We start from the raw sequence: 13032 nt of genomic DNA on the forward strand, positions 1-13032 counted from the left end.
TGAGAGAGAGAGAGAGAGAGAGAGAGAGAGAGAGAGAGAGAGAGAGAGTGAGAGAGAGAGAGAGAGAGAGAGACAGCTGAGGGAAAAGCATCATGACTCCCAGTAACCCTCAGCTCCATATCCTTCACACCAGATACTAGCTGATTCATTCGCTCACACACCCTCTCTTCATTTCATCTCTCTCTGTCTCCCTCTCTCTGTCTCACAGGTTGCTTTGGTTGTGAGGTGGAGTGGGTTTACAGCAGACGCTGTACGCAGTCACACTGCAGTGGGTGATGGATGGTGGTGTTTGGAGAGCAGCTGTGCTCTCGCAAGCACTCCTGCTCTGTGTGTTCCCGAGTGCGTGAAGCTGTGCAAGCGTGCGTATGAGAGCATACACTCCTCTTTTTCTCTGACCTCCTCTCCACCTACTCTATTCTTCCGCCTTTCCTTTAACCCTCCGTCTATGAGACACCCACGCTAACACTCTCCGGTCCCCAGGCTGGCTGCACTACAGGTGTCTGGGGAGTGTGAAGATAAGAATACACTCAATGCACCAATGATACCTCCACTACAGGGAGGTGATGAATTCAATTAAGCACCAGCCCAGATCCGCTAGTCGACAACACGGCTATTGTGTTTCAAGGGCTTCCCAAACGGAAGTCTGCTGTAATAACATTAAGTGTAATCAGTTTGAGATCTAAAAATGCAAATAACACATTTAGTGCACTTAATGCTTCAATCTGTGATATATTGGACCACTTGATTATGAGATTAAAACATTAAAATGTATGAGTGAAGAGCTTGAGTTACACATGGAAAATAATGTGTTTCTCAGATTATAATCATCCAAAAAAAATAAGTGTTTGTATCAATGACAAACATTAAAGATGTAAAAAAAAAAAATCTTCAAAAGCATTGAAACATTAATACCTTAGATGTAATTGTTGTGTAGTGTTTGGTCTTATCAAGTTCCAGTCTTGTGCTTTGATTTTTGGCAGTGTGGGGAGCCTTTTGTTTACATTTGCATCACAGATTGTGCTTTTAAAGTGGAAGAAATCTGATCCACCACCATGAAAGGATTACATGGAGGGAAACATGACTCAAACCAGGAGGTAGCTGGAGGTCGGCCTTACATAATACCAAGAACATTTGCATTCAACTTCTGAGTTCAAAGAGCATTTGCGGCAAATTTTTCACTCCACAGGCAAAACCTAAGCCTTCACCAACATCTAAGACTTACCTAAACCTTAACTTGAACTAACCTTTCACATAGGTTGTATTTGTGACATAATTGTATGACTGTGACACTTTTGTCCACAACACCGTGTTACAAAGTTCAGGCTCATTTTAAAAACCTCTTCAGGGGTAAAGGAGTGCGAACAGCCGGAAGGTGTGGTCCTCTGAGACATGCTTGAGTTTGTATCCATTATCAACTCATTCGCAATCACAAGACTCAGCCCCCGCAATGATATCAGGCAGTTGTCACCATGTGCCCTACCCTTTGTTAAATCAACAGAGTTAGTCAACAAGAAAAGCAAAGCATGTGTCACGTCTCTAAATGTTACTTATTAGATCCCACTTCTCACCGAATCACGGCCTTGAAATACTTTGTTCCTGAAAACAACCATGAGATAGAAAGTACGTCAAAGGTCAAGATCAGAGCTGAGAATGAGCCTCAATTTGCCTGAAGTAAATGTGATCATGGAGGAGTATTGCTGATAGCTACCAACAGCAATACATGTTAAAGAAGTTCTTCATACAAAACAAACAGAAACAGAAATGAAATGTAAATTTGGCGACTGCTGGCGCTGTTGTCCCAGCAAAACTTTTTCCTCAGACTGTCTGCCGTGCACACACACCCCAGTCACACATCAGCCACCGACTGTTCTCACCATTCCAGGCATAATAATAAAAAAGTCTCTTAAATAATCCTCTGCTGTTTGACAAAGACATCATGCTGCAGGGATTAGAGTGCCATGGAACAAAAATCACATTCATTTGCAGAGCCATTGTTTGGGGACAGGAAACATGGAGGGATTGTGGCTCTGTGTCTGAGCCTATGCATGGAGAGATAGGATACAGCATACACCAGTCTCTCTCTTTTTACACTGAGCTCATCCTTAGTACTTGCATTATTCATATAAACCTATTAACTTGACAAGGGTGCTGGTCTGGCCCTTTTAATCATATCCTTCAAGCTATAGCCCACCTCCCTTTGGTCTGTTTCCTTTTCTTTTTGATTCCGCTATAATTAATGTACACTGATGAGTATAAGGCAGAACGTCTGATGTCCATTTCGCTGGAACACTGTGCGAAAATCACAAATAATGAATAATTCAGCAGCGCTCTTCATTGCACTTGATATGACAGAGCGGCCTGACAAATCACGGACTGGCGAAGTGAGGCGCGGTGAGGTGAGGTGGCTGAGGCGTGCTGTGGCTTGTAGCATATGATCAGAGCCCTCCAATTAAGCCCCTAACATGCTCCATTACATAATTAAGCAGAAACCCTCTCAATAGCATCCTTCTTGCCAGCACCTTATGTTTATCTCTCCTTCTCCATCTGTCTCTGCTCCCTCTATTCGGGCTCCTCATTTGCAACCCAGCAGAGCAACAGAGAAGGCCTTTGTAATTTGATGGGGCATGAGTGCGCAGACCTTTAACAATGATGACAAAAATGTGCAAAAACAAGCAATCAAGGTATTTAATTACTCCACAAGAGGTGATGGGATTGTTTTAATCAAATGGCAGCCATGGCACTGTTGCTGAATCATAATGAGAGGTCGAGTTGTTGATTAATGCAACAGACGGCCACTGTGAAGACAGGTGGACAGAGGCTATCAGGTGTGGTGTGATGTAAGATGAAAGCAAACCAAGGGGAAATTTGGAGACTGATTCCGTCCGTGAAACTGTCTCATCTGTATTCCCGTCTGAGCCACAGAGGGGCCACTCCAGTTGTGGTGTTTGCCATCCCATGAATTTCCCAAAAGCCTCCTTTCTGCGTTTGCCAAAAATGCTCTTGAATAGTAGCCCATTTCACAGTCCAGTGCAACTGCTAATGGCTTTTTCATCTCGGAAAGCGGCACAACTCAATCAGCAAGAGGCTTTTGGACAGAGGAAGGGTGCTGGGAAATGTTTGCAGCATAGAGTTGGATGTTTTTTCCTTCCTGACATAGCTGGGCAAGTAAAGGGAGAAGCCTTGTTTCAGAGCTCTCTGTTACTGCAATCCTCAGAGGCAGCAGGAATGGTCTGTGTTTGTGTAAGTCAGCAGGTACGGAGGCATGTGGCCTGCAAAGTGTGAGCCTCTATCTGACATTTAATAAACCAGAATATAGCCATGTTGCCACCGCTGATTACAGTGATGCTACAGGAGACAGAGGAGGGAGAGAGGTGTGTATGACGGCGCGGGCGGATGGAGAAATGGGGAGTAATAAAGCAAGGCTCCTCACAGACCTCGCTCTCGCTGACCCTGTATGTCTGTGTGAGTTTATGGCCACTGTCTGAGGGGGGAAATAAGATTGTGCTTTATTGCTCAACAAGCCTCCCCAGCAATAATAGCTTTTCTCCCCTTAGCTATCCGTTCTGAGAGACATTAGCTCCCATCCAGCCTGGATCTGCTCAATCTGCAGCTCAAGGCCTGGATTAGTCAAGTGAATCAGACTCCAATATTGCTCCATGTCACCTCTGCCTATGGCTAAGATATATCATGAATGCTTCTTTTCCTATATTGGATGAAATGCTAATATAGGAAGGGGGGGTGGGGGGCAACGGGGAACGCCTGATATGAAGGGGCCATTTACAATCTTCTATGTGGTCTGAAAAACTCATTAGTGTACAAGCTTACCCAAACATTTGTAAGGCACCACTATATGGGCGTGGCCTTTGCACACCTTCTTCTCCTTCTTGCACCAGTTCTCAATACGAATGGGCTGGTTGGCTTCCACCACGTTTGTAATTTGGAGCTCGGGATACATCTGTTGGAAGAAGAAGCAGTAGAAATAATGAGAGAGGGATTTTGTGTGTGTGTGTGTGTGTGCGTGCGTGCGTAGGAGAGAGAAGGTGCGGTAAGTGGATCTTCAATGGGATCCTTTAATCCATGCTTTATTCTCTCTAGATGCCATCTGCTCAACCGTGAAAGAGCACGAATTTACACTTTCCCCAAATGCCATTAAAATGTCATCAATATATGCAACTGAAGCTTGTGGAGAGGGCTGCTTGAAAATGTACAGCCCTGCTTTTTCTTCATGGACAACTGCATAATAAACCATGACAGCATTACCAGCCGCCTCCTGGCTTAGGAGATACAGTAGGAGGAACAAGTAAATAACAACAGGGCTGTCCATGTTGTGGAAAAACATGTTGTTAATTGTGAAAAAAAAAGAAAAAAAGACAGAGGGTCTGCTAATTGACATGCCACCGGCTATACTGAAAATTATGTCTGTCTTTCAGCAGCAGCTCAATAGCCTCTCCAGTGATAAATCACAGTGAAATGAAAACTGACTTTTTCCACCTCGCTGGCCAATTCCCCCCAGCATAACAGACATATTTATTAATAAATGTCCACTTATTTACTTTTTTGTCTACTAATTTGACATCAGGAAATTGTGTTCAATATACAAGCACCTTACATCGTTATTACATGTGCTGTAAAGCAACTTAGCTGAACTAAAAATGTTCTTTACAACCCAAACATCGTCTTTGATCATTTAAAGTGATGAATTTTAAGATATAGTTTTATCGCATTTAATTTACTGTGAGCTGAACTTTTAAAGGAACAGTGCAACATTTTGGGAAATATGCTCATTTGCCTTCTTCCCACGAAGTTTGATGAGAAGACTTCACTCTCATATCGGCCCATTACATGTTAAGCTAGCCAGCAGCCTATTAGCTTATCTTGGCTTTGCATAAAGACTGGTAACAGAGGGAAACAGCTAGCCTGGCTCTGTGCAAAGATAAAAAAAACATCATTTAATTACATTTACAACATTTCCTGTGCAATGGCTCTGGTTTGAACAGACTTCATTAGCATTGGTTATCTAGAAAAGTAGCAAGCTCCTTACTGGAGCAATGAGACCGAGTAGTAAAACATAGCAAATCCAATCATAGTAAATGTGCCGGTCTTAACATCTAAGACTCAACCACATACCACAAAGTTATGATCGTTAAATAAAAACATTTTACATATTCAAATCTGCACGTAAAACACAATCTAGTTTTGATTTTGAATCACACATCACCACACCCCTGTCACTTTAAGTCCATAGAGTAAAGTGAAGGGAGGATCCTCTCCTTTTCTTGATTCTTGAATTTCACCACCTCTATGACATAGATTAGAGATGTGTCTGTGTCACAGTGACTCACCTCCTGGCAGTACTGCAGCACACCCTCTTTGGTTCCTACACAGCTCTTGGTTCCAGATGGGTCGGGTTCCCAGCGGCCGGTCTGAATGTTGACGTGCATGTTGAGCTTTCCGCAGAACATCGCCACCTGTGGCTCAGCCACGGCAAACCCCGTGCCTGCATTGGCTGCTAGTGCCTGAAGACAGAAAGAGATAGAGAGAGAGAGAAATGGGGGTTAATGCAGTCAATCATTACAGAGCCCATAAAAGCTGGGGAGTATTGTGGCTGACAGACCTGAGACACTGTCTGCTCCGGCCACTTTTCTCATAAACACCGTTATGAGGCCGACACAGGGGCTTGGTACTGTGCTAAGTCTGATCACATAAAGCTGGTTCGGCTCACGTATTGCAATGGATAACTATACAAGACGTGATGGAGCAACATCAGTACTGCCTGTCAACGCTTGGCTGCTACCGCAACTCAATGCTGCAGTGCTGAGAGAGCAGAGGGGCTCAGACAGGAGACAAATTAAATGCACCTCGGGAATGTTTGGCTAGGTTGATGGTTAAACGAGTAGGGGTTTGATTGGATTTGTGCACAAGGTTTTTTTGCTCTGATGCCCACTGAGTGACTGAGAGGCTGCACACAGAGCAGGAGAGAAGAAAAAACTGCAGTCCGTCATGCCTCACAAACCAGGACATTCCTAGTTGAGGGCAGAGCTTTGCTCATTCAGACCTCCTGGGACTAAACTCTTTCCACAAAGAGTGGATCATTTACTCTTCAACGTAAACACCGATGGTGTCTGAGCCACCATCACCTCAGCTGTACAGACACATAGGAACAAGAATTTATACAGTTTACTGAAAATATGTGTTCTGAGATTTGTTAAAAAAATATTTCTGCGACTTCCTACCAGAGCTTCCCATCGTTGTTTACCTCCCAACCCTTTGAACCAGACAGGAAATCTGCTATCTTTCTCCTCCTGTTGTCCTTCCTGTCATAATTTACTGAACTCAGCGAGCAGGAAGCAGGAACACTCAGTCTGCCCATCCTTCACTCAAAATAGCTAAACCCCACTCTGTGTAGAAAATGGACACCAACTGTCCAAAGCTACCGTGTAATCAGCTTTCACGTGATTACCTCTCAAATACGTCGGTGTGGTGCTAGCATCAGTCAACTCATCAGCTCCTCACTGGGATGATAAATCACGGCCTGCTAAAACTCGCCTGAGGCTGAGGGTGTCACTGCACGGGGAACTCTAATGAATTTGTGAGGGGATGTCGCTCTCCATGCCAAACTATACAGAAAACACACACCAGGGAGCCTCCAGAGAGGAAGTGGCATGGAACTTATCCCCTCTTGATTGTCATAAAGTCATCAGGCTGAGTAAACAGGCTTCAGCCCCAGAGAGAGATCAAGGGATTGAGTGAGGACTGCCGGACGCAAATGTCTGGCTGTTTGTTGGGTTCTCGGCCTCAAGGAGACAGGGGTAGAGGCGTCCTCTGCAGCGCCGAGCCAAGGAGAAAACAGCTGAAGAGGGAGTAACGGCGTGTTAGACAAAGCTCTCCGTCTAATTCTGCGCAGGCTCCCAGGCTGATAATAGGCGCAGAACAGAGTAGAGCGAGGACAAAACAAGTGCTGTGTAATCATCAGTTGGCTGTGGCGTGTGATGAACCAAAGCTGAGTCTGCACACATACACACACATACACACACACAAACCGAATATAGCACCAGGCATACACACGCATGCATATATATCCAGCCGCACAAGCAAGCCAGTGCCCACGCACACACACACACACATACAATCTTAAAACACAGAAAAAACATGCAGACAGCCGCACAGGCGCATGTTCGTCCACGTAGGCGGGCAAACACACGCTGGACTGTGTTGATTTAGTCCTGGAGGCACAACAGTCTCAGATTCAACCTCATTTCCCCTCCTTCCTCCATCTCCATGTCTTTGTCCCGCTCCACTCCTCCCTCTCTGCACCACCACAGGCTTGTTTGCTCTCCTCCCTCTCATTCCTTTGTCAGATTGGCTTGGGGTGTATGAGAGGCAGGAGAGGTGGGGAGGAAATGAGGGATGCAGAGAAGAACGTTAGGGAGGAAGACAAGGGAGGCAGTGACAGCCTGACCACAGCGAGACTCCGCGGCTGCCGAAAAACAAGTGTCAGGGGCTGTCCCGACATCCCTTTGACTCCGCTACAGTGGTAAAGTGTCAGTGTGCCTTTAACTCTTCAAGTGAAACAATAGCAGTGGAACCAAAGAGGAGGTTGTTAATACCACTGCCTTAAATCTGCAGTCACATGCCTGTTTAGAAAGAGCAGCTCTGGGCCAGACTTGGACAAAGAGAAGTGTCATGGAGGGCAGCAGAGAGCATGAGAAGTGACAGACAGAGGAATTTTGTCTCATCTGCGTCCCATGTCTCATCACTAAAGTTACTTGAACCAGAAGGACGACTGGCCTCAGGAAAACAGACTGAACAGTCAGTTCTGCTGACTGTGACATACTGACACACAGTCGGTTTGTTTCCTGAGAAAATACCTTAAAAACTTTTGTTGTTGGACAACCATTACTCAGAAATTAATTTCCATAGTGTCACAATTTTTTACATCACTCGATACTGACCTATTCCATCGGTCACAGTGAAACGGAGTCACAAGATGAAAAAAGAGAAAAAACAGGAGCAACTCTTTGACTCAGGAGGAAGCTATGGATGAGTACAACCTGCAGGCTACAGTTAACTGTGGGTCACGCCAGCTTCGACCCTGTTTTTTGTCTTCACTGTGATTTGATGTAACTGCACTCCTTTTTTAAAAGGTCACCTGAAATAACCTGACAGTAATTTGCTTCTGTGGTTTTGTCGTGTTTCCACATGAGACAGAGGTTCGGGGCAGGACCTCATGCCAAGACTGACTTCATTTTAAAGTTCAAAAGCAGGTGAAACAAAGACTGCAGAATTGGCACTGACAGTGGCCCTTGAGCATCACTTGTCTTCTATCTAAGTTGTCTGATCTTGTTCCTAATGCGGAAAGCTGCTGATGATATTGATGAGCCTGTTGCAAACAAACTAATTCAGCTTGGTAGAGCTGGAGGTTTTATAGGACAGCAACCGTTGCCCCTGGATTGCATTTTATTACCTGGGATCTACAAAATGAGTTATCGACAAACATTTTGACAGCCTACGAGAAAAGAAAAGATCGACTGTAGATGTGAAAACATGCCACAACGAATCTTTTGGGATTTATTCGGTATTTCCCAAAGACATAAAGTAATAATAAGATTTTTTTTATTTTCTTTGATCCTTTTGATTCGTCTCTGTCATGTATCATGTTGAACTAAACTCTACTAAAATATCTAATGTTTCTTGGATAAGCTCTGGTTTGGGTGTCAAATATAGCAACAACACAAACACAGACACACAATTACTGGAAAAATATGCCGCCACACCTAACGAGTGTAAGTCATCGAGCATCCATCTCTCATTACTGACTCACCGTGAGATGTTATATCATGTGTAAGTGTGAACACCTGCTGCTATGTGGAGGCTTCGCGAGTCAGAAGAAGAGACAAGAAAGGGAGGGAGAGAAGGAGTGGAAGTTGGGAAAAGGGAGAGACAGAGACAGAGGAGAGGAGAGAATGGGTAAATAGACAACTGCAGCATGGAACGTGTGTTGATTGGCTCACGGCCCGGCTTGACATATTATTCTCAAATGAACGCAGACTGTAATGCTATAAAGGAACGGTGTGATGCGGCGTGAGCGCAGGAGACAGGCCTGCCACCACAGAAGCTTGTCAAAAGCTGTGTGGGCTGAGGATCATTTAGCTCGATTTCACTCTTTGCAAACGCACACCAGTCTGTCACTGCTTTCCCAGTCTGCCTCCAGCACACAAACATGTTTTATTAGCCTGTTCTCTGTGTGCCGAGCCAAGTTTCACATAAAACAAGCGAAGACATGACAGCGCTTGTTGTGAAATAACGCACGGAACATCACATGCACACATGAGCACTCCTTTTTTTATCCTTGTAACAGATGAATATACCGTATGAGTCTGGTTCTCTAATGAGCAACACACACACACACACACACACACACTCACACACACACAAAAACATTACCCGGCAACAACGCGGAAGAGAGTGTTATTTTGAGTTACAGCCCGTTTACTGTCCTCATCTATTTTACATTACACCGTCAATCATTTTGTGATGCACACTACTGTATAAACATTTCACTTGTTTGCACGGTGTAACACCTATCTTCAAAATAATAAGAAATAAATACATGTGAGAATGAAATGTGTTTTTTTTCAGGATTATTACCTTGTGACTTTCATTTCTGTGTGTGGGTGATTGACAATGTAAATGAATACATTCACATGAAAATGCAGAGCGTAGATGCAATGAAATGACAATAAATCAGAGAAAATTTGACAAAACCAAATTAAGGCTTTACATTTACTGTGATAGTCTATTTAGCTCAGGCAATTTCCGAGTCTGTGGAGGCTGTTTTTTTTTTTTTTTGTACTGTTCGGGAATAAAAGGCAGAAAATAGTTTCCTCCAGCAGCTGTGAAAGGGAGGAAATTAAGTCTGATATCTTCAGCAACGCTGATTGTATGCAGACACCAGCAGGAATAATAGAAAAAGGAAAGTGCAACAAAAGACTACTGGCACAAACTTACAAAAAGAAAAAGGAAACAAAAAAAACAAAAACAGGTAGTATTCCTTAATGAGGTTTTAGAAAAACCCTCCTGGACCTGCACGGGTCAGTTATTACATGACCTTCCACACAGCATCTGGGCAGGATCCAAAGAAGCTAATCCGATCTGTGTGTGTTTGTGTGTGTGTGTGTATGTGTGTGGTCTCGGGTCAAACACTTCGGGCAGCGTGAACAGCGGCGTGTGAGTTCAGGACACACACAGAGAGGACAGTGGGAAAGGGGATATAATAAACGAGGGCCGTAATATTCCAAACAGCAGGGTCTGAGCGTCACTGATGATCCTCCAACACAAACACAGAGATGGTAACTTTGACACAGCCAAAACAAACTGTGCACACGCTTCCTCAGTGAACAGACAGTCTAATGAACAGGTTAGGTGGTGGTAGTGCCTGGCTGACATTTCTGACAGACATATTTTCTAGTAAACTGGCTGTGTTGCATTCAGAGGCAGACACACTGTAATCAGCTCCAGTGTCAACAGGTCTATAAACCTCGTAGGCCTCACAGAGCGGTGGCAACTAGTCTAATTTTGGCAGAGGTATGGTGAAGCCATCCTCAAAGTCTAGCCCTTATAAAAGCAGCTCCAGAATGAGGCACCGGTCAGGACTTGTGGGTTCCCAGAATGCTTAGTGTCCATGTGACTCTGTGGAGAAATGCCTGGCATCGTTAATCCACCTAATCCTTCCCTGTGGTGACTTAATGCTTAAACAAGATAGGCAGTGGTGAGAAAGCCACACTCACATGTACAGGAATGCCATGTATATGTACAATATATAGGGACATGAAATGAATACTGATATTTCTTATTGCCTGCAATAAAAAGTGTTGATGTGTATGAGGGAGCAATGTGCACTGGAATTACTGCGTTGTGCTAATAAGTGGAGCAAGGCAATTACAGCATTTCTATTTCTTTATTAGCTTCTATTATAGCTTTTATATAACAGCTTTTAGTATAGCATGTGCTTGTTACCAGCTGTGACAGCTGTTTTCACCTTGTGAGTCTGTTCATGTGTGTATGTGTGTGTCATCCTGGCAAAATGTGGTCCTGGAGACTGTACTGTAGCGGGAAATACCACAGAGGTGGTTTTGAGGACTTTGGCAGGTGTTTACATGTCTGTGGACAGGTTTTGTCACTGCAGTAGCGTCACGTGCCAGACGCAGTCAGAAAACTTTACAGGTGTGTAGTTGACATTAAAATGAAGGCCAAAATTTAAGATGGCTGTTTTCCGACCCATGCAAAGTCATGTTGATGGGCGTTGCGACTGTATTGATCCCATCGAAAGACGGTCTCTGGTCCACATGTGGACAGATCATTACTGTGAGTCTACAGTGGTGCAGAAGGATGTGTGGCAGACTGCAGGCTAATATTAGCTCTAAAGAGAAGGAACAGGATGGAGTTTGGTGTTTACTGTTTCTTACATTAAAGAATTTAGAGAGCTCTTTCAGTTTGGACATTAAAGCTGCTATTTTGCTGCCACTGCAAAGAAATTAGTAGTTTCCCATCACTAGTATACATGCAGCTACTTTCCAAACACAGCATTGCATTTGGTTCACTTTGTGGCGATTGTGGCACAGACGAGAATCAATAAAACACAATGATCCGTTCATGCCAAGAGTGATCTGAAATGCTGACGAGCATTCGAGCTCTGATCAAGATCTGCTTATGAGGATCAAAATACAAAGATATAATAGGACATTGTTAAAGGAATCACAGTTGGTACTTTCAGAGATTATATGTGTACAGAAAATATCCATCACAAGTTCCCAGAGACCCGAGGTAACATCTTCAAACGTTTTGTTTTGTCCAATCACTAGTTCAAAATGTAGAAAAGCAGCTAGTCCTCTCGTTTAAGATGGTGGCTCCAGAAACTGTTGAAAAAATGACTCAACTGATCAATTGATTGTAAAAGAAATAGTCGTCAATTGTGTTTGCTGCATGGTTGATCGATTAACCGATGAACTGTTTCAGCTCTAGAACAGTTGACTTGAGACTTAACAGGACCCGAAAATATGTGTCCCATTACCAAGTATCCACCATGCCGGATAAAATCTACTCTGACAACACTACTGATATTATATCTATCCAGTATGTCGCCTGGTCACTAAGTGTTTATGTTGAATCTATAATCTTTATTATTAAGCTTACATGTTACATTTTGAAAATTAGACTTTTATATTTCTGTCAATTACAGGTCATCATCCCGTTTCCCCGCTCAGTGATGGAGGTCAATAAAAGTCCTGAAATACTTATTGCTCCTTTAACTATCCATCAAAGCACCAAATGGGGTTGTATGACATTGGTGTGATTCTCTCGGTGGTAAAGCCCACAGGAGGGCTGAGGCCTGAGCCGCTGACACCATCATTACACAAACAGCTCACCCGCAACAGATAACAGATGAGAAGGGTGAGGACATTTAGCAACAGAGGGACAGTGACATTTTCCCCACTGACCAAACACCTCTGCCACCTCCCACCCTCAATCGAGCAGACAGTAAAAACAGAATAATAAAAGGGGGGGAGGGGGAGGGGGGGGTTCTGACTGGGAATCAAAAGGGCAACCCCTCACTGCAATGCAAATGAGCTCCTATGTCTGAGTGAAATGGCCTTTTGTCTTCACCATTTGAAGTGTCTCGAGACTACTCTGGAATTGCCCTATGAGTCACCGCTCCAAGCCCGCAGCGCTAAAAATGCTCCCACAGTTAGGGGAACAGACAGTCCAGTGAGTGCCAGTGTCTTTTCCTCTAAAGACAACAACATAAAGTTGTGAAATTTATAGTTCCAACTAAAGTCTGCGTGGGACTCTTCCTTTTAAAGAGGAAACATCACTCACTTTCCACTTCCTCTTATGTCCATTGAGAAATTCTCGATGAAAGCGTAAGTGTTAAAGAAAAGTCAGTTCTTGTAAATAGTCTTGTATTTTGTTAAAACTAAATCAAACACCTTCATACAGATTCTACACACATAAAAAACCGGGGGGGGGGGGGGG

General features: G+C 43.9%; 1 protein-coding gene across 5 annotated transcripts in view; it reads right to left on the bottom strand.

The window, feature by feature from the left end:
- The window catches only part of aplp2 (amyloid beta (A4) precursor-like protein 2), a 53466-nt gene that overhangs the window by 21782 nt on the left and 18652 nt on the right, over window positions 1–13032 (bottom strand). For all 5 annotated transcript variants that reach the window (XM_023416003.2, XM_023416002.2, XM_023415999.2 and 2 more), the window contains exons 2-3: window positions 5343–5516; window positions 3826–3955 (exon numbers count right to left, since the gene is read on the bottom strand). In XM_023416003.2, the coding sequence (XP_023271771.1) occupies window positions 3826–3955; window positions 5343–5516 (304 nt within the window). The remainder of the gene's footprint in view (window positions 1–3825; window positions 3956–5342; window positions 5517–13032) is intronic.

Source organism: Seriola lalandi, unplaced genomic scaffold (genome assembly GCF_002814215.2).
Source record: "Seriola lalandi dorsalis isolate HSWRI2012SDOR001 ecotype SW California unplaced genomic scaffold, Sedor1 jcf7180002054560, whole genome shotgun sequence".
Classification (NCBI taxonomy): domain Eukaryota; kingdom Metazoa; phylum Chordata; class Actinopteri; order Carangiformes; family Carangidae; genus Seriola; species Seriola lalandi.